Source organism: Antechinus flavipes, chromosome 4, assembly GCF_016432865.1.
Source record: "Antechinus flavipes isolate AdamAnt ecotype Samford, QLD, Australia chromosome 4, AdamAnt_v2, whole genome shotgun sequence".
NCBI classification, from domain to species: domain Eukaryota; kingdom Metazoa; phylum Chordata; class Mammalia; order Dasyuromorphia; family Dasyuridae; genus Antechinus; species Antechinus flavipes.
The window spans coordinates 55,058,399-55,085,026 of record NC_067401.1 but is presented as its reverse complement, the minus strand read 5'-3'; the positions used below and the strand labels follow the sequence as shown (position 1 = coordinate 55,085,026).

Here is a 26,628-nt window from a genome sequence, read left to right as displayed (position 1 = left end):
GATAACAACCTTAAAATACTGAAAGCTAATGGAAATTAAATAACTGTCACCTTAATAGTTCCAAAATCTACCTAAGAGAAAATCTTAAATCTGAAATTGACAATACATCCAAGTTTGCCTATTCAAAACCATGTAATTATTTAAGATACAAAGTTCATTTTGGTTTTAATGGTTGTACTCTTACTAAAAATGAAGCATCAGGTATTCAAAGGGAACTCATAAAACATGAGCTACATATTGTTTAGAGCTATGGGCTAAGTGTTACTCCTAGCTATTTTTCTTCCCAAATTAAAGCACAAGATCAGACACTCTAAAAATTTCTCATCTCTCCTCAGAGTGAGATGAATGATAATTTCTATCCTGGTTTTCATTCATCTGTGTTATCACACAACTATAACTGGGATGGATTCATTCATCAAATATATTTACCTAAGTAGGCCCTAGTTAAAAGAACAGGATTCCTGCCCTTGTAGAGCTTAAAGCTAGAAACTTTGGGTTCTTTGACAGAACATCATTCAATAAACATTTGCATAATTAATTATTGAACTGTAAGCCATAAATTCCCAACCAAAGAGGGAAAAGAATGTAAAGATAATTTAAAGTTCCAGCTTTTATCATTTACCTAGAAATGAAGATGAACATGAAATTAATCCAGAAGGTAAATTTGACAGTATATTAAAGTATCTCTTTAGAATTCAATTCCAAATTACTTTAAATCCTTTGGTTTCCAAATATAATAAAAATTGTCCCTGTATGTAACAATTTGATTTTCATTAATTGTATGAAGTTGGGCAAATGAATCTCCATAGGCCCCATTTTCCTACTTTCCCCACTTTTCCTAAACTGAATTATCTCCAAGGGCCTTTCTGTAACCTATTCTAATTTTATGCTAAAAATTAGATTCAGATTTAGTTTCTTCCAACAGTCAGAACCAAAGTTTATTCACTGATTCTTTCCCTCATGGGTATGATTTCATCAGTGTACACTATTCCTCAGTGAGAAAACTTTGACTGTCAATGCAGAGCAACAAACGTTTAATTATTTTAGTCTTAAGAGTAGCTTAGGACACTGAATTCAAGTGACAAGTGTCACAAGTTTTTGTGACAAAGTCACAAAACCAGTATATGTTAGAGGCAGGACCAACTCTTTAATTCAATATACCATACTCCTACTTCCAAAAATTAGAACTGGTCTAACATTTTTCATTGATGTTTTCTTCTTTAAATATCAATACAGATTTCAGAGCCAAGGAAATAATTCTGAGGTTCCTGGAAGTGAATTACAAAATCAACTCTTCTTTATCCACAATTATTCAGGTTAATTTTTCTTTTCACCCTATTTTATACTAAATGCAAAGGTCCCTCCCAGTAACTTTTGGATATACCTGGCTTTGCTCTATGGATAGTTAAGATTTGAAGAATGACCTAGTTCTATTCTTCATAATTTGATTAAATTCTAATGCTAACAAGATTGGAATCATGAATTTTATCAGGAGTTAATTAGTATTTCACAGAAAGTTGACCAGATTATACTCTTTCACTAGAGCCATCTTGTGTTGTTGGTCACTTGGGAAAACAAGCCTTAAAGTAGTACATGGCTTATCATTCTCCTTCATGATTATTTAGATTAATTGGGGGTATGGAGGAGAAGTGACCGGGAGATCAGTGCTATCATCTTTCTAAGATCCATTAAATAGAAGTTGTTGGATTGACAAGGATGTTCTGTGGCACTGAACCTTCTAGGCCACAGGGGGGAGTTTCACTAGCTGGAATTCACTCACAAACTCCAAGGGCTCCATGGATGAGCCTCCAAAGTTATTCTAAGTGCCAGAAGACTCAAGAGACTTGAGAGAGCACCCTACCTTAAGGAAAGCACAGCATAGGTCATCTTTTCTTTTGCCTCCCAATATAAGCACCTCATACTTACACACACACACACACACACACACACACGCACACACACACACACACGACAGTACAACAAATTAGTTTTCAGTTTCTCTTTATTTCAGTCTTCCTTTATGTACATAAATTGTAAAAAACACACACACATCAACTACCATGGGAAAGTCTTCCCAGGAGTAGAGAGCGGAAATAAAAATTGCAATCAGGAAAGTTGAAAGTTAAAGAGAGCCATGGCCAAACTCTGCAGTCCTTCTTCCTTCAGATATCCTTGATAACCTCCTCGAGTTCCTCCTTTGTGAACATATGGAATTTCAGGCCGGGCTCCACAGTGGCCAGCTAGAAGAGAAAAAAGGCAGGGCTTAGAGAGCTGGGCTAGTCATCCTGCCGGGCACAGGGCAAAACGCAGGGCATGTCCTGTTTGATGGGGGAGGGGGTGCCCACTGGGAGTGCAGCTGTTCATTAGGGGCTAAAGGATCTGCTGTCCTAAGGATAACTTTTCCAGGCGGACCAGAGCTCTGCAGGTCACTAAAATAGCTCTAGGTCTCTAAAATAAAACTTTTGTTGACCAAATCTCTTCCTTTAAAATGGATTTACCACTTGCTGGCTGACTAGGAGATTGTACAAGGAGAGTCTTGGACCCACAATAAGAAAAATACCCAAAAGCTAGCAGCATGAAGGAATGGTTGGTAGGTTTAAGAATGTTCACATATTTGCATACAGAACTTCTATTGAAGATTATGAAAACCATGTGGCAATTTCACTAGTGTTAACATTTACATATTAAAAAAAACACACAAATAATAAAAAGATATTTGACCAATGAAACAGGAAATCAGTGATAATGAACAATTCTGACCCTTCTGACCATCAAGATATAAAGTGAGGAAGGCAGGATATTCTTCTAGCTAAGACTATAGAGTTTTCAGCATTTCTTCCTTAGTTTCAAAATCATTAATTTACACTTTGATAGCTAGGGACACATGCATTAGCATCATCTCAATGTTTAGCTGAAAGTAGTCCAACCTGCTACTACATTTGGTTTTTAAAGTCATTCCATTTAAATCATAGTACACAACTTTTAAAATTTTAAATTAAATGGCTTCTCTATAAATATGTCCCTGTATTATTTGAAAAGTGAGCAATCCAGCTACTTAGTAAGTTTTATAATTGTTACAATGAGGAACCAAAGGCATTCAGGTGACTGGCCTGAACTGTGACTTGCTACCTTTATGACTGTGGAATAGTCACTTCACTACTCTAGGTATTTGGTTCCTGTCCTGAAAAATGATAAAGTTGGGATTGATTATCTTCCAACTCCAAATCTATGCTCCAACTATATTCTCACTGGATCTGTCTCTATTTCATCTGTACTGAAAGTTTTGAGAAAGCTGGAATTGAATATCATGGAGAGTTGAAGATTTTGCTTTGTATTAAATTAAGAAAAGAAGTGTTCCCCTCACTCTCATCCCAGTCTCCACTACAGTCTCAAAGGCCACAACTAGTGCCTGGATATAAGAAAAGCACCAATATGTCTAAAAAACAGGAATAAGGGATGGGACTTTCACTTAGCACTTCATCATTACAGGGAACTCCCCAGGTAAGAATTTCCTTCTACTCATGCAGGTCAGCCACTTCTCTGCAATTTAAGAGTCTTAGAAATTTGCTTATGGCAGTGGTTCTCAAAGGGTATGAAGACTTCTGAAGATTCCCTACATTCTTTCAAGGGGAGAACCAGAGATCAAAACAACTTTCATAATTGTCATAATAATCTAAGATATTTAAATTTGAATATAGTAGACAGAAATAGATATAAGCTATATAACAAAAGCTATTTGGGGCATTCTCAATAATTTTTATGAGTGGAAGTTTGAAAACTATTGGCCTAGAGCATTATGAGTTAGGCGACTTGTTCAGGGCCATAGTGTGTTTCATCAGTGGAACTGGCTCCTAAGTTTTCCTGGTTTCAAGGCCAGCTCTTTGTCTATGATGTCACATCCTGCCCCTCTCAATTGCAAAATATTTGTATATAAATTGTATATAATATAAAAATTCCACATAAGCTGTGAATTCTCTTCTCAAATAATTACAAAATACTATTTATTACTCTCCCTAAAACTTCATTGTGTTTTCCCCACTTTATCTTTCCTGTCTCAATGAATGATATCACATAGGACCAGTAGAAAAGAAAAGAGGAAGGCTGGGGAAAGAGAGATAATCAAATCCACCAGAAACTTTTAATAATAGTCCACTTAAGATGACCTGGAAATTATTGTACTAAATAGATAGGAAGAGGAACTGGTAAGTGGATGAGACAGGAAAGCACCAGAGAAAGCTAAGTTACAAAGTCGGCCTGCAAAATAAAGGCTGTCAAAAATATCATAAAATTGCAAATAATATTCCTGGCAAAGATATCATCCTTTAGGCAAACCATTCCCTTGGACCACAAATATACTATTACTGGTATCATCATCATCTTTTATTTCCTATCATATTATAGTTATTCAGGAATAGCCACATAGACAAGACTTGCAAAGAGTGGGCACTCATAGATGGATTGCATTCTGCATTGTTGGAGGGAGTGCATACCTAAATGAAATCAAATATCTACTCTGGTACTGTGATATGCTTACTACTCTACACATCACCTCCCCATATTTGACTGTAAGCTCCACAAGGGCAGGGATCGTGTCTTATCTATCCTTTGTACCTTCTCCAGAGCTGAGCACTATGTTCTGCTCATGTCAATGCTTATGTTTGTTAAATTGAATATGAATTGGTAAAAACAGTTATTCTTTACTTTTGTGTGCTAAAAATGTAACATTGATTATAAACAGACATGAATGCAACAAATGTTGCATTGTCACATTTGTGTTGAATAATAAACTTTTTTCAAAGTACTTTCAAATCTCTCTCTTTGCTCAATACTCACAGAAATCAGACTTTTAGAATTGTAAGAGTCCCCACTACCACCTACTAGACCTGATTGGCAGTCCCCTCCATAACACACCTGCTGCTCCAGGTATGACCTGGTGAAGACTGACAGAATGGGCTTAATCACTCTTCCACCCTTAACCACATCTTGTCTTCCTTTTCTCCAAAATGACTAAAAATGCCTACTTCTTTCAAACAATGTCCATGTCATGAACTTAAAGCTCTTCACCATTCTCGGTGTCCTCCTCTAGTTTATCAATATCTTTCTTAAACTGGGATGCCCAGAATCAAACACAAACTCCAGGCCATGTATGACAAGGACAAGGGGCACTGGGATTATCACAAATGATGTTTCAAGTTTGCAAGCCGCCAAAAGCCCCAGATACTTTTCTTATGCTGCTTCCATCTGACATTAGTGGAAAAGATTTTTTTGGTATCCAAGGGCAAGGCCTTATATTTATCCCTGATGAATTCTGTCTTATAAGGGTCAGCCCAATATTTTAGCCTACCAAAATTCTTTTGGATATTGACTATTATCCATGATATCACTTCCCTGATGCCATGGTCCTTTTCTAGAATGAAGGACAAAGATTATCCTGTATATTAGTTACCCTCTCCCCATTATGTTTATTTTTGTTATCTATAAATTTGATAAGCCTCCAATCTATACTTTATCTAAGTCACTGATAAAAAATTTTTTCTAAAAAAAAAAAAAAAAAAAAAAAAAAAAAAAAAAAAAAAAAGGCAGAAAACCCTAGAGAGTTCTTGTCTTGTTGATACTGAAACATTAATAACTATTTTGAGTGTGGCCATCCACTAGAGCCCTCCTTTCAAACTAATATTAAATAATTAATGATCTTTCTTTGGCTACAAACATTCATTTTTCCTACAAATACAATGTAAAAATGTATCAAGAACCTTTGCTAAAATCTAGCTATATACAGTGTTCCCCTAACCTACCAGGCTGTTACCTAGAATGATCTGTGCTTGATGACACTGTATGGATTTTACGTCACTACTTATACCCCTCTAATAAGACACTCTCAAGCTCACCAGCTTACCATTGGTGGACTTCATTCTCTTTCCTTTTTTGAAAACAGGAACATTTATTTTTCTCCCATCTTATCCACAGTCTTCTAAAGATGACTGACTGACTGAGCAATCACGTCTGCCAGTTCTTTCAGTATCTTGGGATGTAGTTCATCTGGGCCTGGTAATCTGATTCAAGGAAACTAGATATGCTATATCTCTCTACTTATCTTAGTTATCAACGTGCTACTAATCATTTTTATTATCTTTTTAGTCCAAAAATCACTTTCCTTTAAGAGGCAATCAATATGAAAAGAGATGAAGTTTCTCTTGCCTTCTCTTCATGCTACTGTTCTGTATGTGCCCAAAGCGGTCCCATCCCTTCTTTGAAACTCTTTGCCCTCAATGGAGCTAAAAATCCAAAACCCAACATTTTTCACACTAATCTTTCTCATCAGTATCAGTTTATTCCGAGCTTTGGCATTCTTAATATCACAGGTCAACGCTTTGTTTTTGCATTTCTTCTTTGTTACTGTCTTTGCTTCTACTTTTTATACAGGTATTTTTAAATAAACTTTCAGATGGTCAATAAATTCTGTCTTTCTCTCTCAGATAACTTCCCTCATTGCTCCTCCTCTCTACGTCACTATTCATTCCTGACAACTTTTTAGCCTTCTGAGGCCATTTTATGATCCTGTGATCTTTCCTGAAGCATTTGGTGAGAATCAGAACCAGAAGAGAAACTGCCAGTGTTATTAGCTCCTCTAGTCTCTGGAAGGCAAGATTTTCTTTTGTTATTATTGAACCATTTTAGTTGTATCCGACTCTGTGAGCCCATTTGGAGTTTGCTTGGCAAGGATACTAGAGTGTTTTGCCATTTCTTTCTCTAACTCATTTTATACATAAGGAAACAGGTAAACAGGATTAAAAGAACTGCTCAGGCTAAGAGTTAGTCCATATCTGAGGCCAGATTTGAACATGGATCCTCCAGATTCCAGGGCCAGTACCCATCTAAGCCATGTACTTTACTAAGGAGGATGTTTTGAACAGTGACAGGATTTGTACAGACATGTGAATCACCTCAGACCCCCTTGCTGCTAGAACACATTTGGGGGTTGGGTTCATGATCTATTCCCAGAATTCCTCATCTGTTTCTTTTTTTTTTTTCCAAATGGTCTGAAGGAGATGCCAATGACAATATTCTTTCTTTTTTGGTTGTTGGTCTTCACCTGAATGTTTCCTATTGATTCCTCCAAGCCTGGCATACAGCAGGCATCTGATAAATGATTGTCTTCCTCACCCACATTGACCCTCCTGATTTAACCTGTACTGTTTTGTTTTGTTTTGTTTTTTAAATAAAGTACACTGTTCAAGAGTCAGATTTCAGTCATGGGACTTTTCCCATTACATCCTGTGCCCCGGAAGTCAAATTTACCTCCTTGCATTATATCACAAGGTACCTTTATTTGTTACACATGGTTTGTGCTTGGCTCTTTTCTTGGATCTTATCTGCGAAGATGGGGTCATTCTTCATACACTGTAACTATTTTCTATCTAGCTTGTCAGGGATGTAGGAGCTCCTTGTGGCTGGACGCCTCCCCTCTCCTTCAACTTAAACACTCTTTGATTGAAAGACTTTAAACAAATACATTCTTATAAGCCTTTAGTAGATATAATCCATTCCTGATCAGGAGTTCATCATTCCCATATTTGAAGCTTTGTTAAATTACACATGTTAAATGAGTAGAATGTAGAGGTAAAAAGCAGGGTCTGCCTACAATATTCCTCAAGTCCTTAATATGGGCCTATAGAGATATAATACAGGAAGAAAAAGAAATGCACCCTCAAGGTACCTCTATGTTAGTTGCATTCAGCTTTTCTTCCATCACCTGCTTGAGAATTATGAGTGATGACTTGATTGCTTCTTTCAGGGTCATAGCCTGGAGGAAAAAAGGGGAAGGAAGAAGAAGAGTTTGGATAAAGTAATACATAGAAAGCAAATCACCCTCCCTTTAAAAAGGTTGTCCTAAACTGTGAATTGGCCTACCTGCTGTGGAAGTTGCATGTGTACGAAAGATCCTATGTATATAAACATAGCATGGCAACAACACCATGATAAAAAAAACAGAAAGTGGGTACTCATCAGTGGGAAAATGGACAAATAGTGGTTTTTGAATGTAATAGGATAAAAGTGTATCATATAAATGACAAAATATATGGAATTCATAGGTGCTTAGTAACGTTTATTTGAACTGATACATGTAAGGCTAAAAGAACAGAGCCACCACTTTAGTTTAAAGGCAAACAACACTAAAAGATAAAGAAATTTAGACCAATGCGGTCCTGATACTGGAGGATAGAAAAACATCTCCCTCTCCTCTTGGGGGAGATTATTAGAGGAACATAAATGTTAGCCCATTTTGTATAGCTTTTATGTCTTTTCACAAAAAAGGATTCTATTATGGACAAGGGATAGAAATTTGGAAGTGAAAATGATAAAAAAAAAAAAAAAAACAACCTCTAATGAATCAAGAGGAATATTTGTTTTAAAAGTTCATTCTATCTTTAAGAAAAGCAACAACAAAAATCAACTATCCACTCAAATTCTAAACCTTGAGAGGATGATTGGAGAATTGTATTAAAGTATATTTGAATATATAGAGATTCACAAAATGGGGCTTTGATCTAAGACAAAAGAATTATGGATAATTCTTCTATGGTTCTTTATCTTGGAGAGATATTTTTAGAAAAGTACTTTTTTTCTTTAGTTACTTAAGTTTACTTTAAAAAGAAAATTATGTACAGGAGCCCAAAATAATTCCAATAGACTTGAATTAGAAAATGCCATCTGCATTTAGAGAGAGAACTATGGGCAATGAATGTGGATTGAAGCATATTATTTTCACTTTTTTGGGGGGGTTTGCTTTTTTTTCTTGTGGTTTTCCCCTTTTGTTCTGATTTTTCTTTCATATGACTAATATGGAAATATGTTTAAAATATCTGTACATGTAAAAACCTATATCAGATTCCCTGATGTCTTGGGGAGGGGAGAAACAAGAAAAGGGAGAAAAATATTTGGAACTCAAGATCTTACAAAAACGAATGTTGGAAATGATCTTTACATGTAATTGGAACAATAATTTAATACTGCAATCAAAAAAAAAAGTTATGTACTCTTGGTGAATTTCAATAGGCTATGTCTATTAGGTCAAAGAAGGAGGCTCATAACCAGAACACAAAGTGTATTCTCTACTTTGCTGTGATCTATCTCTGAAACCTAAATTTGTCCAACCATAAAATAAAGTCTACTTGACACTCAAGTAATTCAGGGATATTATTGGGGATTATGTGAGATGACCACTGCCCTTACCCTTTTGACTATTAAAGAGGAGAAAAAAAGAAGCATGGACATTAAAAGTGTTTCTTTCTTGTTGTTTAAGGCTTTTAATTTAGTTAGTTTTTTTAGCTTTGAGACTGAGAAATCTCAAATAATCCTATAACTCTTGAGTGTTTCAGTTGAATAACCAACTGTTTTAAGAAGCAGCCACAGCCTACACACAAAACACTTTGACTGAATCTGAATACCTTGTGATAAACTTCCTGTAAGGAGCTCTGGGCACCTTCTGAAGCAGAGCCAATTGCTCGAGCATCACACTGTACAAAGGTTCCTGAAGGGTCCATATGAAACCTACCAGTTGTAAAAAGATGAGAATTAAAATATATCATCTGAATAAGCATTTGATATCACACAAGTCTATGAGATTCAAGCACAATTTCTTAAGTACCCAGTCAAGTAATAAAGGGAAACACAGTTGGACACAGATACAGTTAAGAGAACAAAGCTAGTTAGGGTGCTTAAGAAAACAGACAGCAGCTGGGATTTAGAAGAAAGAAATCTTCATTTATGTATAACATTTGAGGATGCTCAGGAAATATCTAATCATAGGATTAAGAAAAAGGATCTTAGAGATGGTCTAGTCCAATACTCTTATTTTTCACATGAAAATACGGGGCCATATGAAATGACTTACCCTAAAGTCATAGAATCATTGCAGTCACAGAACCACTGCAAATGCAGTCATTAAAAAAAAAAAAATTCTGAAGTTTGTATCTTCAAGAAATAAAGAAAAAGCGGGAGGGAATATACCTCTGATTTCATCTGTAGAGGAAAGTCTCTACCAATTCAGTTTAGTACCTTCTCTGCCACTTAGAATAGTCTTATGGAGTTGTTTGGAACTGAGGAGTGAAATATGCAGCCTATTACACTCCCAAGTATAAAACCAGACTAAAAATATAATAAAACATAGATAATACTAATATGTGGTTTTCTAAATCAATATGGCCTATAAGATTCTTATGTAGGGTATGGTGACTTTTAAGCACTGAGAGGGGATATGACTTGATTGGAATTATAGTATGAAGTGGAGGTGGGATTTGCCTCCAACTAGTCCTGGTTTCTAGTTCTCTTGTGAAAACCTTCCTGCAAGGAGCTTTGGTTACCTTCTGAGGGAGAGCCAATTGCCTAAGCATCATACTGTGCAAATATTCCAAAGAATACATGTGAAACCCACTGGACACAAAACTCTCTTTTTTGAGAGCAAGAATTTGGCTCTCTAAGCACTGCATCATTATGTCTAGAAACACAAAACTACAACCAAATTGAAATATAACCTATTTTTCAAACAGAATTTGTCCCAGTAAGTGAGCTGCACAAAAGCCTTCTCAATTCTCTCTCTTTTTAATGTGTGTGTGTATGTGTGTGTGTGTGTGTATATATATATATTCTGAGGTGTGTGTGTGTGTGTGTGTGTAAAAAGGAATGGGGGGAGACAGAGAAAGGGAGATATAAACCAGGCCAAACCCTTCTGAGGGCCACAGAGGTTATTAACTAATGAAAGAAAAAAAAATCTATAGATGTTTTCCTAAGTTTAAAATGACCCCACTGCACAGACTTTCTTCCTGGACAATAATTTAATTAATTCCTAACTTTCTCACTGACTTCTTAATAGAGTGAGATTTTTCTTATAACTAATTTTAAGTCCTGAGAAGAAAGACATGGTAAAAAGCAAAAACAGTTTCTTCTGTTCTGAGAAGACCTCTACCAACAATTATAGAACAATTTCTATAGAGGCTTAAAGAATATCTTCTCCTAGTGACTGAAAGCTACTGCTATTTTGCCAAACAAAAAGAATCCCTTAAAAGGCGGAAAACAAAAAACAAAAAAACCTACTTACAGCTGTGGTCCTTTTTCATCAACTCCTCCAAATAACAATGCCACTCCAAATGGACGAGACTAGAAAGAGAAAGCAGGAGGTATGACAGAAGTAAGAAATTGTTGATTGTTAACAGAGTCCTAAGTCACATAAGGAATTAAGAAAACTCAACACTAACAATATACTTACCATAGCACCAGGATCTGCATCCTCTTCTCCAAACTGCAAAGCCAGGTTGGAAACAGCCTGGGTCACGCTCTCCACTGTCATTGTCTCATTGTAGGTGAACCAGTGGTTCTAAGGGAATGGCAAAATATAACACAACTTTTGTTTTAACCATACTGCTGTACAGCTACAGTTGTAAACAGAAGGCTTAAGTACCTTTGGCTGATGGAACCAGGAATAGAAAGCTCAACATATATGACCTCAAGTTTTTGGGACTTAGTGAAAATGAAGAAAATTATTCTGGAAATAACCCTTCAATACAAAAATGTCCCAAAAACCTTAGTACAGTTTAAGAAGCTGTCTCAAGGCTCTAAACAATAAGTGATGGTTAACCCCAATCTATATACAAAGGGCTAATCTCAGAAAACTAAACATGCATCTTTTTAGAGAATAAATGCAAGCACTTCCCACAAGGTCCTCATATAACCCTTTTTTTTGTATTAAAATCAAAATTTACCTTTAATTACAAAGGTACTGGAAGCGACCTTATAAATAAGTTCAAAGAATTTTTGAGTTCATGACTTTTTTTCTTACTAGCCTTTCCTTCAGATAACAACAACAATAATAATGGCAACTGACCTATATCACTTTAAGATCTATAAAGCATTTTACATAATTATTTCATTTGATTCAAGCAGGCACTAAGAGTAAAAGCACAACCAAAAAGATCCCATTAAAATCAGTATTTCTGGATCAGACACTCAACACAAATCATTATTCACCATAAGCAAAGGGTTATTTGTAACAAAAAAATGGGCATCCTTTCATCTAGGAGGTTTGACTAACTAGGCTCTGAGCCTCAGGCAAGTGAAAACTGTGGGTTCAGCCCCCCAAAATTCCCATTCAGTATTTGACACTGACACAAACAAGTACAATGCAGTCTGGGGTGGTTATGTCACCATTAGGGAAAGTATGTTGACTATATGCTAAAGAGAAGAGATGTCTAGAAGCATTCATTACCTGTGTTTCCACTCTGGCTTTATCAATCAAAGTCTTTGCATCAGCAATTAACCCACTCATGGCACAACCTGCAATGCAGAAGCAACAGTGACCCACTGGTAAATCTCTCCAGTTTCCCTCTTGGATGCTTCATAACATCTCACTTACTAATGAAATGTTGTAATTTCTGGAGTGGAACAATGGCAGCTGTTCAATGACCCTCAGGATGTACTACCCAACAGAGGGAATAAGTGATCCACTTTATATACAAGTGAAATCATGTTTCAAAAAATGGGGGGAAAAACCTATAGCAGAAATAGAACTGGAAGCCCAGCTGTCAAGTTGATATTTATATAACACACTGAAAATAAATAGATAATATTTATATTATCTACCTTAAAGGATTACTAAGTGGCTCAACTGCTTTAAGGACTTGCAAAAAGCTTTGCAGACATTTCATTCAAGTCTTCCAACATCCCTCTAATTACTATTTAGCCTTAATTTACAAATAAGAAAACTGAGGCTCAGAAAAATTAAAATGACTTGCCTATAGTCATACCCCTATTACACGTCAGTGGCTAGATTTAGACCCAAGTCTTCCTGACTCTCAAGTGCAGCAGAACACCTATCCACTATGCCACTATGCCAGAGCACTGACCAAATACAACAGGAAAGAGTTCCCATATACAACAACACTCCTGAGCAATTTCTTCAGCTCTTTTACTCTGAGGATATCAATACACTTACTTACGAGGAGTTAATTACCATTTCTCTCCCAACACCAATGTCAAACAATCCTGCCCATAGCTACCGCAAAGGCCCTATACACTTCTCAGTCCCAAATTCAGACCAGGGGTTTATATTAGAAGTGAACAGTTCCCAAATGATGAGCCGAGGCTCTAAAAGGAGACCACAGGCAAGGGTGACCACTAGCTACCTCCATAGAATAGGTAACCACATAAAAAGGGCACACAATTTTTAGCTCAGAGCTGGAATGACCTTGAATGGTCCTATCCTCTTGGGGACTCAGTTTTCCTCTCTATAAATACCACTTAATATCAAGCTCTTAAGAGGAGCTTTTTCAAGTGAAAATCCAATTCTGTGGTCTGAAAACCACCCAGGCAAGGCAACCAAACTATTTTACCTGAGAGACATTAGTCCAAGAAATAGAGAGGTCATCACAAAATTGCCTTTGGATAATGAATTCAAATGCCATGCTATAAATAAGTACAACTGTTCACCCCGCAATGCCACATGGATGCCAACAGCTACAGAAAAAAGGCTGTAGTAACAGGGACAAGGTAAAATAAGAGAAACCACCAGAAAAGGGAGGAAAGCCACATTCAGTGGAAGGACCTGTTCTACTCATACTCCTTTTAACCTTTGTCACTTAGAAGATCTGTTGTTAGAGCCCTCATTTTTCCTAGGGGACAACCGTGGCCTGCTATATCTGATCATCTCCATTTAGAGCAGGTGGCCCCCTTCCAGGGCTAACATTATGCACCAATGAAGACACAGCCACCGTAGGGAGCTGGCCCATGACCAATCCTTTACACATTTCAACAACTCTTTGGTCTGCCAAGTCTAAATTTGTGGGGGAAGGGCACTTTGGGGAGTAAGTTAAATACAAATGAGTGCTGCAGCTGCTGCTTCCTGCTCCTGCAGTTATGCCCCATTGGCCTGATGCCTGGAAAACCAGCTATCACAAGCCAGTACCTTCTGAGAGGAGAGTTTCCATACTTCTAGGGTCTACCCTGATGAACTCCCATTTCACGAATTTGCCTTGGAGCATCTTGGAAGACTATGCCTGGCCGGATCTCACAGGACGGATCCTTCCCACTTACCTATATGAGCATCGATCTCTACAATTTTCTCAATGCTGCTGGGCTCCATGAGTGGGGAGGTAATTCTCTTCTCCACAGCGAGGCACACGCCCTCTGACGTCTGGATCCCAATAGCTGTGGAGCCAAGCTAAGGACAGAGAAACTCTCATTATAGACCGCAATAAACAGGAAAACAGGGTAATATACCTGCTGGCATAAAGCAACATACAGGGTTTGCTAAGACTGACACTTCAACCAAGTACACTTCTTCATCAAGAGGAACCAGAGCTCCCAGGAAAGGTCTATATTGGCGTGAGTCATACTTGCTATAGAGTCTCACGAAAAGAGAACTTCAGAATCAGAGGTCTGAGTTCTGGCCCTGCCATGTACAAGATCCCAGGTCTTGGGCAAGAAACGACCTTTGTAAATCAAGTAGATGTGTAAAATGAAAAGAATACTACTAAATTTATACTGAGTTAGTTTCATCTCTAAAATGGGAAGAATACCAAAACCATTTCTTTTACAGGGCTGTTGTAAGAATCCAACAAGTGATACATGAAAGCTCTTTGTAAACTCTGAAGGGGTATGTTATTATTAGCTACTATTAATAGTTATTTTAATATGTCTAAGATGTAGAAAATTAAAAAAGCGATCAACTTTAAGGCTAATAATTAAGGGGAAATTCTAAGTTAAAAAATAAACTGGAAGATTCCAGCCCTAGATTTAGAAACAGGTTTTAAACAGCCCAAATGAGAAAGCTCAGACAAACTCTGCACTGTTTCCCTAAGACAGTCTTTTGCCCTCTGCTATTGCTATTCTGATCCAATACTATTAACCAGGTTTGTGCGCATAGCAACACAATTCTTTTTGCTTAAAACTGGATTTTTAAACCTGATAAAAACAACAAAACATAGTAACTTGAAGGACATGAATTTTTTCTTCTAAATTTTCAGATTTCTTCTTCTTCCCATTCTAACTGCCACTACTAGTCCAGATCCTTGCCACCTCTTGAATAGATTGCTGTAATAGCCTATTTCCCTTCCAGTTTTTCTTCATTTCAATCAATCTTGCATATTGATGTTCTACTCATCCTAAAATACTGTTTTCTTTATATTCTTTCCTACCTGAAACATCAACAATGACTCTCAATTCCCTCTGGTATCATGCCCAAACTTTCCCTCTTTCCCAATACAAAAGCTCAACTCCAATCTAAGCCATTTCCTCAGTGTCTTGAACATACCAATGATTTCCCAAAAAATTGCTTCCCTTCTGGGGAAATTCTACTGCTTTATCCAAATCGTGCTCATACTTCAAAGGCCAGTTCAAGTCCAACCTTCTTAATTAAGGCTTTCCTGACTTTACTATCCCCCTTCTCAAATCTAAGTGCACTTAAAAATCTTCATCATAAGTTTAGTATCCAAGTAGCTTAGCAACCTGTCTGGCAGATAGTAGATGCTTAACGAATACTAACACCCTCCCTCCCCATCTCCTTTCCCTGTATAATGTATATTAATTATCCCAAATAAGTTTTAAGGTTATAGGTATCTTATGTTCCTTTTATTTCCCCCACCCCACTGAAAGCGTGTAACAGCACAGTGCTGGGATTATAAATCCTCACAAGTATTGGCTACTGAATTTCTTCTCTCAAAATCAATGTATAGGACTGGCTTTTTGTTTTCCAAATACCAAAAATCTAAATAGCATTCCTTCACTAGTTTTTCTTTTCAACAAATGTCACAATTCTTAGGTAGCTCCAAAAATAGATACAAAATACTTGCTTTGTACAAAATATCCTGTCCAAGTTCAAGAACATTCTTATCTTCATTCTGATATTTCTCTCTTCTTCATTCATTATTTCTCTCTAGGGAAAACTGTATTTTTCCTCACCCTAATGACTAATCTCCAGGTATCAAACTAATAGAACAATGCCAAAAATATTAATATCTTGTATCTATCCTGGTCCCATATCAAAATATTACAAAGAACATGTTAATGTAATTATGAAGTTACTCCCATCTGATCTAAAAAACAAAGAGTTGAAATGGTTACAAATTTTTTTTCCACAAATTGTTGCCCAAAGCACTTATAAAGGACACTAAATTCTGAGAAAGTATTGCGGCAAACAGACATAAAGATTTATATAAAGATTTGCTGCTGTTATGATTCTCCAGCAAATCCCAAATGCTCTTCCTTCCAAATAAGGGGACTGAGTCATGAAGCTGAACTTTTGAAAAGATCTTGGGCAAAGAACAATTTCAAAGTATTTTGCAATATAATTACCAAGAGATGTTTTGAATAGGTTGATTGTTATCATACCTTGATGGCTTCAATGGCATATTCCACCTGGAATAATCTTCCCTCAGGAGAAAAAGTATTCACACCCCTGTAGTGAAAAATAAGTCATTAAATAAATCAATAAATGTCACCAAACAATGAAGCTGAGTTTTTTATACCACTTGCACAATCAGGGTGGTATTACTTTCTTTTCCATATTACTAGACAGCAAATTCACTACATGTTAAATAACACTCTCAAAAGAATGGGACCTATGAGCAGAGAAGACTCTTTCCAGACTGAATCAATGATTTCCACTGCTTAGCCTTAACTGGAAAAAGAATTCTTTGGGTTGTTCTATGCCTCATGTCTTTCTAGGCAGTATCCCAAGATTATGACTTTATTCTTGCCCTCCTAAGCTGTAATTACTCCTTATAGATATGTATTGTTGCTTTTTAGTTATTCTTTTTACCTATTTGCCTCAATCATGTTATCTGTTTTAGATTATATGTCTCTAGAAAAGACCTGAATAATCCCCTTCACTGAAGTCCAGAGAAATGATAACTTACCTAAAGGGTCACAGAGATAGTAAATAGCATAATTCAGATTTAAATCTAGATCTTCTAATTCTAAATCTAGTATTCTTGTAAAAGTTCAAATTACAAAGTGCTTTTCTCACACAGCCCCATGGAAGTAAAGTACATGTACTTTTCTCCCCATTTTACAGATGAAGTACTTGAAGGAGTTAGAGAAATAGACAGTCAAGCTAAAAATCAGCATTCCTGACTCTAACAGTGCCCTATTTTACCATGCTACACAAAAATGCTTCCTAAATGTATTCAGTTCTAATCCGTCTACCACAGTAGATTTCTACATCCAATATCCCAGTTTAGGTCCTTACTTTTTATTTCCATTTCACCTGTATACTGACAATCTTCTAAATCATCTTCCTGATTTCAGTCTCTTTCTATCCCAATCCATCACATCAGAGATTAATTGTCCTAAAGCACAACTGTCATCATGTCATTCTCCTGCTCAAAAACTTTCAGTGGTTCTCCATTGCTTACCAAACAAAATCTGAACTTAACTCTGTTTTGAAAGCATTCCATGAGTGGACCTCAAAAATACCTTATTAACCTTTATCAAACATTACTCTCTTAATCTAACCTATATTCTTACTATCTTGTTCCCTAAATAAAGCCTTTCCCATTTCCATCTAGCCAAATCACGTACATCCTTAAAAGCCTAAATCAAATGCTACATTTTTAAACAAAACTTTCTCTCAGCCAAATGGTTTCTTTCCCTTTGAATTGTAGGGGCACCTTGTTCTTACTACTCTTATATTTAGATTATTTTACCATTGCATTCTCCTCAATGTAAAGTAGTAAAACAAAAGATTCTATGATTTGCAAATAGGAATTTAATAAAGGTCAGTGCAGATGACGACTTTCTAAAATACGCTCATCTAACTCTCTTATGTTGTAACACAGAGACAGTCATTCTCAATGCCCTGGGGAAAAAAGATGTAAGCTTGGACTTAAAGGTGAAATTTCAGATTTATATATTTACACATATCTTTCATTGAATTGGAAGGGGAAGGAAAATTACCCTCCTTTAATGGGACTGAGGGACAGGAAATATATTTTATATCAAACTTGGTTCTCAACTTTATTATCGTTCAGACTTGTAGAAGGAAAATGTCCAACTCTACAGTCAAAAAGCTTCAAAAGCAGGAATGGACACTTGGGATGCCAAAACGAAACTGATAAAATCAGAAACTGAAAGAAAAAACGTCCGTGGCATAAATGTTACATTTCTGGCGTCCTCCTGAGGCCCAGCAAATGAAATTCTAAATATGCGGGTTGTGAAGCTGTAATACTTAATATCTATAATCTGGCCTAACTTTTCCTATAGAAAATAAAAGTGGCTTTTAAAAATGATATCCACTCATAGAGACTGCAAAGGGAATCACCAGTAAAATAAAAACCATGTAAATAAACTCCTGCTTCTCCGATTAAAGCAATCGGCTAAGAGACTGTGCTTGGAACTTGCAAAGACTACAAATCCCACAGTGCACTTGTGCAGCTCGAGGGGCTCATTTAGCCCTAAGAGAAAAGAAAAACGCCACAGAAGGGGGAATTTGGGGGTCCCACCGCACTCCACGGAGTTCTCATTCATTTTCACTTCGACTTCCACAGCTCGACCCGCTGGGCCGGGAGCGCTCGAGAGGACTTCCTGTTGCCCTCCTCCGGAGCACAGGCTAAAGTTCGGGCCCTCTGCCCCCTTGCCAGAGCCCAAGTCGGGTCTTTTCGCTTCCGCCCCGCTTACGATGACTCAGCAGAGACCGAAAGCATGAAGTACGGACCGAGCCCCGAGTCCGAGGTCGGCGGCCTGTAAGTCTCCGAGCCCGCGCCGAGCCGGCTCCGGGAGAGCCTCATGACAAGGCAGAACCGAGGCTAAGGCTCGTGGCCTGCCTTTCTGCGGGTTTCTCTCTCCACCCGTCTGCCCCCTGGGACTCCTCCGCCCGCACGAACCTGTCATACTCGGACCGGGTGAGGAACATGGTGAGGAGCAGGAATCAGCGGCCACAGAGACACTCTTCAGGCCCAACGTGCCTCCACCGGCCCCGGACGTACAGAAAAATCCCCTACGGAGCGCCCTGGGCCCAAACAGCGCAGGCGCCTGCGACCCCTACATCCCGCCCTCTGATTCCGGCCTCTCATTGGCTGAACATGGTTCTTCCCGAGGAGATTGGGTCCAAGTCTTCCCGGCATGGCTCCGATTGGCTTAGGGCGCGCAGGCGAGGGGCGGGTCAAGCACCGTTTTTCCGCTTGGAAAAGCGGATGGTTGCTAGGGGCACCCCGGCCTGGGAAGAATGTGAAGGATTCCTGTCCTGTAGAGAAGCCCAAGATGGATCATCATCCTCGTCTTAGAAAGAAGCGAAGTGCCACGCACCTGCTGGCCCCATGGTTTTTCTGCCGCTCCCTTACCTGGGAAGGACCCGACTTCTTTCTGCTGCTCCGGGAGCACCTCCTCAGGCCCTGGAATATAGAACGAGGCCTGGACGGCGAACCCCGGAATAGGCTCCCCGAGCCGCGGCTCCTTGGTCCTCCCGGCTACGAGGCTCAGTGAGGAACGACGATAAAGGGCACCGGGCTGGCTGTGGGCCGTTACGGACTCGGACGCCCGGCTCTGCAGCTAAAGTCTGGCGAGTCCCGTTACTCCCAGCCTGACTCATGGCGCATGCGCTGGGGCCCCGTGGGTGCCTGAGCCCAAACAAAGCTTGTGCTGTCGTGGCTCATTTTACAGATGGGGAAACTGAGATAGGGACAAGAAGTAGTTTGGTCAAGGTTTCCCCGCCCCAATACGTAGCAGAGCTTAAACCCAAATCCAAGTAGTGGATCAGTAAATCCTGATCTTTTTCCCACTATACTAAGATAAAACCAATTCTGACAATCTGGCTTCCTCAATTTCTTTCCCTGATTTCAGATTGCAGTTAGGTGCTATGAGTACATTATAAAGATACTTTATTTCATATATATGTATACGTATGTATATGTGTGCGCACACACATATATAACATATAAGCACATTTTAAAGATACCAATATAGCTATGTACTTAATAAGTGCTTCTTGTTCCATTTACCCCATCTGAAAAAAAAGAGAAAAATAGCATCACAACCCTCTAAGAATACTGTAAAAAATTTAAATTACCGGATATGAAGTTTTTAAAAATGTAATAGATGAGGTTTAGACCATTGCACCAATGTCTTGTGTGGATATCCCTTCTCAGAGTCCTATACTCCAGCAGCCTGGTTAATAATAATTATTATAAGTAATTTCTGTGACCCTTATTTTAATCTACCACTGTCATATTCAACCCTCCTAAATCTATTCTCACAATGACCTCCAGTCCTGCCAGCCATTCTTGCTCTCCTAGTCAGTCTATCACTCCTGTTCTAATCTCCCTTCTCTCTATAATCTTGGTGCTATGGCAGACCAATCTGATCACATGCCATCATTTACCCCTGAATCTCTTGTTTTATCAGTAATCAAGCCTTGCCAAAGTCCTAATTTTGGTTACCCCCAGCATCCATCTCCTCTGGTACTATTCATGTGTTTCTGAACCCTCCTGGGAAAAAACCAGTAACCCATCATGTCACTATAAATTCATGTGATCTAATCTTGATAAGCCCCACAGTCATGTGTAACATCTTTTTATTCTTTCATGATTAGCTCTATTGAGCCTTTGAGATATTATTCCAAAATTTCTCTCCATTCAGACCTTCTAAGCCACCCTTTCCCTTATATCTTAGGGAATTTTGCCTCATATTTTACTGAGAAGATAGAAATCATCCATTTGGAGTTGTCTATTGTAGCCCATCCCATCCCAATTCTCCCCTTCTTTACTCAAGTCTTTGGTTAAGAACTGGATTTTTCTAATGCCCACAGGTCTTCTTGATCAAATTTCCTTCAGTAGCTTCAATAATTGCCTTTCTTTGTCCCTCCCCCCCAACTTCAATCATTCCTTTATCTACTGGATCCTTCCCTGGTGCTAACAAATACACCCAGATCTTCCCTACCTTTAAAAACTTTACTCTTCATTTTACTTCACTTTACTCTGACATTCCCTCAAACGATTATCCTATTTTTCCAATTTTCACAACCAAACTTGTGGAAGGTTGTCTATACTCTTTGCCTCCAATGACTCACCTCCCATTCACTTCTTAATAGCTTGCAATCTATTCTCTAACCATAACATTCAAGTAATATTCAACTTCTTCAGGGTTACCAACAGTCTCTAAACTACTAAATCCATTAGTCTTTTCTCAGGCCACATTCTTCTTGATACTTGGCTATCTCTAGTTATTCTCTCCTTACTTGACTTTTGTAGAAGTACTATACCTTGGTTTCCTGCCTATTGTATTGCTCCTCAATCTCTATTACTGGATCACCATCATACTTCTCCCTAGTATGTATAGATATCTCCCGAAAGCTGTGACTTAGATTATAATATCTGTACTTACCTTGGTGATCCCAAGGATTGAGTTATCATCATAGTGCATAGTACACAGTACATATATAGTAACAGCTAGTCTTTTTATCTTTAATCTCCCTTGACCTCTAGTCCCGAATTATCAAATGCTTCATAGCATCTCCTCTTGGATGTCAATTCCCAAATTTATATTCGAAAAAGAATCCATTTTTTATAGCACTCATCCCCCTTCCAAATTTCCCTTTTTCTATTGAAGGGATCATCATTCTTCCAACTGTCTAATTTCACAACATTGGAATCACTCTTCACTTTTTTTTCACCCAATCAATTGTCAAGATTTGCCAGTTCTCTCTGCAATATTGTTCACAACTGTCATTGTCTTTCCACCCATGCAACCTCTCCTAGTTTTAGTTCTTCATCATCTCTCACTGAGACTCTAGCAGTAGCTTTTTAACTGGTCCCTTTTCAGTGTCTCCCCACCCATCCTTCAAAAGGCAGAAAAGTTAATATGCCTAAAACATAGATCTAATCCCACTTCCACCCCTCAACTAAAAAAATCTTCAGTGATTCGCTAATGCTTTTATGATAAACACAGTCCTCAGACTGGCATTTAAATGTCTTCACAGCTAGGCTCCCTCTTATGTTTCCAGCCTTATTTTATATTTCTTCCTCTTACACAATCTCTCTTACAAATTTCCCTGCTAGATATTCCCACTGAGAGGAGAGGAGAAAAGGGGAGCCATTCAAGATTTGAGAAGAAATGAAAAGATTTGTAAAGAATAAAATAGTGGGGCAGCTAGGTGGCTCAGTGGATAGAGCACCAGCCCTGAAGTCAGGAGAACCTGAGTTCAAATTTGATTTCAGACACTTAACACATTCTAGCTGTATGATCCTGGGCAAGTCACTTAACCCCAATTGCCTAAGCAAAAAAAAAAAAAAAAAAAAAAGTTAAAACAGTGAGTAGATAAGGTAGGTCTTGAAGGATTACCTGGAAATGAGGACCCAGTTGAAATTGTGTAACTTAAATTTGTAGTGGACCCAATCAGAATGGTTATGTGATTTTCTTCACCCTTGTTTAGCAACAAGTGTAGTAAGAGTAAAGAGGAAAATGGTGGGAGTGATGAAAGCTAAGATTTGTCAAGATATATCAATGAAATAAGGGGCTAGCAATTCAGGAACAGGGAATTGATTCACCAAGGGATGAAGATTGGAAAATGATCTAGGAGAGAATGGTGGAATAGAAGCATAGAGATCACAGGGCAGATAAAAAGGAGGTTTCTGTAAGAAAAGGGAGAGGGAGAGGTGAAAAGTTTCATCTGATTATGATTGGTTATGGGGATTTCAGAGTTCTTGAATGTAGAGCTGGTGCAGTTGTGGTTAATGGTTAATTACTATCTTTATGGCTAAGATGAGGTGGAAGAGTTCATTACTGAATAGAGGATATTGCTTCCAAAGGAGGCTGGGGGTAAGTATTAGTGTGCCATGGAAAGACACTTGACACTTGTTGTATGACCTTGGGCAAGTCATTTAACTCCGATTGCTTCCCCTCCCTTTCATGCCTTCTCCCTCCTCCCCAAAATGAAATAAAGAACAGAAGAGCCACATATATCCCTAAGAAAAGAGAAAAAAGTAAGATAGTGAGATAGTTTTAATGATGGTGATGATGATTACTGCAATTATTATACCTTTCTATAGAAGCCTAAGGATTTTACATATTTCATTTGATCCCCAAAAGAAGATTGGGAAGGGGTTGATTTGTAGATTTCTTTACAAGCCAACAAAATCAGACACAGACACTGATAGACTATAAATGTCTTGAAGAGCTAGCCTAAAGAATCCTAGATTAAGAATAAACTATCACTTCACATCCATCAGATTGGCAAAGTTGACAAAAAAAGAAAATGACATAAGTTAAAAGGGTTGCAGAAAATAGTGTTGCTGCTTGGTGGAGCTGTGAATTGGTCTGCCTCCAAAGTTACTAAACTACACATACCCTTTGAGCCAGGGATACTATTGTTAGGGCTTTTAACCCCGAAAAGATAAAAGATAAAGAACCCATATGTAGAAAAATTCAGAGCAGCTTTTTCTGATTGTAAAAAACTGGAAATCAAGGGTATACCCATCAACTTTGAGAGGATTAAGCAGATTATGACACATAAATATTATAGATTTCTACTGTGCCATAAGAAATAATGAAAGGGATGATTTCAGGGTAACTTGGGAAACCTGACAAGAATTGATTAAGTGAACTGAATAGAAAGAGAACAATTTACACTAACATTTTTTGAGACTTCAGAATTCTGATAATGATGACTATTACTTCCTGACAAAGAAGTAATGGACTCAAGATTCACAAAAGATAAATTTTTTTCATTTTAGTTAAAAAATTAAGTTTTATTTTTTCCAATGACTAATAATCAGTTTTCTTTCCTCTCCCCTTCCATTAAAAAGGGGGGAAAAGCCCTTTTAAAACAAATATGTATCTGTTTTTGCCTGCTTGCATTTTTTATTTCCTCCTCAGGTTATTTTTACCTTATGTCTTAGTCCGATTTTTCTTATGCAACAAAATAACTATATGGCTATGTAAACATATATTGTATTTAACATATACTTTAGCATATTTAACATATATGGGTCTACCTGCCATCTAGGGGAGGAGGTGGGGGGAAGGAGGGGAAAAGTTGGAACAGAAGGTTTTGCAAGGGTCAATGCTGAAAAATCACTCATGCATATATCTTGTAAATAAAAAGCTATAATTAAAAAAATAAATAAATAAAACAAATATGTTGTCAAGCAAATCAAATTCCCAAACCAATAATATACAACAAACATCCCATCTGCAGCCTGAGAAACATATTTTAGACATGATCAATGTAGGAATTTGTTTTGCTTAACTAAACATATTTGTTATAAAGGTTTTTTTCCCTCTCTGTATATGCTGTACTTAGAGATGGAAGGATCAGAATAGTTCTAGAGAAAGTGTTATCTAGACCAATTAAGGGCAGTATGAAGTATTTCTTTAGAGCTAAAGTTGCTGGGATTTGGAGTTAAAAGGACCCGTATGCCTAACTTGTCTCTATCTCTTAATGTTTATTTGATTTTGGCCAAATCATTCCTTATCTTTGCACTTCAATTTCTCTGTAAAATATGGAATTTGGATCCGATAATCTCTAAGATCTCTTCTAGGAGCTTGATCCCCTTCTCTGCATTGTCATGGTTAGACCCTTTAGTCTGTCTTTGTATTAGTCTCACTGCCTGTCATAAAATAATAGTTACTATGTTCAAGAAGAGTGCCCCATGTGGAAGTTACTGGCCTGATGATTACTGTACAGAACGGCAAAGAAGATATGGGATGGGCTACATTCCCAAAGCTGTCACCACAAGGGAGCCCTCTGGACTTTGAGTGGTGGCAGTAAAGGCAAGCAAACTAGCTATCAAACAGCTGCTGTACTTCCCTGTATACTGAACCACAAATCTAATTTAGGAAGCCTCATGGTGCCTTTTTGAGAGGGGAAAGTGAGAACCTCCTAGTTTGCAGATAAAACTATCAACAGGTTTTATTGTGTGGCTGGTATGTGGTTAGCCACACAGATGAAAAATAAAAAAATAATTACTGGCAATTGGGAGAAGTCAGCAGAAAACCCAGGAGCTCAGATTCCCAATCTTGATAATTAACAGCTAGCTGCAGCATAGTACAATGGATAATTCAGAAAAACCTGGGTTTAAATCCTATCTCTGATATTTACAAGCTCTGGGATCAAGGACTTAACCTCTGAGTCTGTTTATTGCAAAATAGAAATAATAATGGTAGTACTTGTGATAAAGCCCAAAAGAGATCTCTGTGAAGCATTATGTAAACTTTCTAGTTATTAGTTTTATTATTTCAAAAGATATAAATATATATTTAAATTATTATTATTTGACAATACAGACTTAAAACTTTACTATTTCTAATGCTTTATAATCCCTTTAGGCAAATAGTTGGAAAGGAAAGAACAAACTGGCATTAAAATTAGTTCTACATTAAGAGCTGAGACTCTTAATTATTATGCTATAATTTAATGTAATTTTTTGAGAGTCTTGCAAAAAAATGGAAACATTAGTTTCAGCATAGAGTTGCCATAGCTACTTTAGAGAGAAAGCATAGAGGTTTTATCTATTATTACAATGAACTATAACATTTTTCCAACTAAAAATTGTCTACCTTGCCATTTTTATTGATTGATTTTGATTTTAGAGTTCCTATGCAAAATAACTATTGAATTTTCAAAATTTGACTTATAAAATAATAGACTGTTAGAGTTGGAGGAAACTCAGAAACAGAACAATTTGGATATCTTAATAATCCAAAAAAAATCCTATGAATACTGAGATTTACCATTTATGTCACTTGTAATAACCTCTATGGCAGGCTGTCTAGATAGTCAATTAAAGAATAAAGCCATACACAAGATGTTGTCTATAAGTCTAGGTCTACTGGTTATTCCTGGATCTTGTGTTTCCCAAATCCATCTGTTCAGACTTATATCTGGAGATTTTGAGTTATTGGTTATATAAACTGAATGTTTTCAATTTCACTGGGTTGCTTTATGCTATCTTATTTTGGTCTTACTGTTATGAAAACTTATTTTTTAAATGTTGATTTTTTTTGTTTTTATATCACTTTAACTTTCAGATGTCTCTTTCTTCATCTCCCTACCCACTGAGTAGTCTTTTCTTGTAATAAAGGGGAATGATGGGAAAAGAGAGAATTAATTCAGCAAAACCAATTAACAAATCCTTCCTCTGACGTTGACTATATGACCTTGGGCAAAAAACTAAACTTTTTGTTTAATTTTTTTATTGCCTCAGTTTCCTTATCTGTAAAACAAGAAAAAGGAACTAGTTGGCCTCTAGTTGTAGATTTATGATCCTATAACCTTATAACCGAATCTAAAAGTACATGCAGCATTCTACATCCATAGAGTTCTTTCTCTGCAAAGAAGGGAGGTGGGTATATTTTTTCAACCCTTCTTCCTATGACCAAGATTCTTGGTCACTGTAATTATGGAACAAAACTATCTGAAAGTCTGTCAAGGACACTTTTATGTTGTACCTTTCTGCAAACACATATGTCCAATATACAACTTGAGTCTAACCTTTTCTAGGTTAAATACCTTCTGTTCATTCAAACATTTCTCATTTGGCAGAGTTTCCAGTTCTCCAGCCATTTTGAATTGTTCTTTTCTGGATTCACTCTAGTTTAACAACATCCCTCTAAAATGTGGTGGTCAGGAAAGAAAAAAACAAGAGT

At 37.4% G+C, this 26,628-nt stretch overlaps 1 protein-coding gene across 2 annotated transcripts; it reads right to left on the bottom strand.

Moving 5' to 3' along the window:
* Nucleotides 1-1,984: 1,984 nt before the first annotated feature.
* Nucleotides 1,985-19,510, bottom strand: PSMA5 (proteasome 20S subunit alpha 5). Of its 2 annotated transcripts, none has more exons than XM_051993147.1 (9): nucleotides 19,329-19,510; nucleotides 16,381-16,447; nucleotides 14,086-14,212; nucleotides 12,263-12,330; nucleotides 11,267-11,374; nucleotides 11,099-11,157; nucleotides 9,450-9,552; nucleotides 7,718-7,804; nucleotides 1,985-2,240 (listed from the first exon to the last, which is right to left on the bottom strand). In XM_051993147.1, exons 3-9 carry the CDS (start codon nucleotides 14,132-14,134, stop codon nucleotides 2,163-2,165), a joined length of 552 nt encoding a protein of 183 aa, XP_051849107.1. In that variant the 5' UTR covers nucleotides 14,135-14,212; nucleotides 16,381-16,447; nucleotides 19,329-19,510; the 3' UTR covers nucleotides 1,985-2,162. The 2 variants fall into 2 exon arrangements, with proteins under 2 accessions (XP_051849107.1, XP_051849106.1); XM_051993146.1 differs by lacking the exon at nucleotides 19,329-19,510 and adding an exon at nucleotides 18,873-19,005.
* Nucleotides 19,511-26,628: the final 7,118 nt, after the last annotated feature.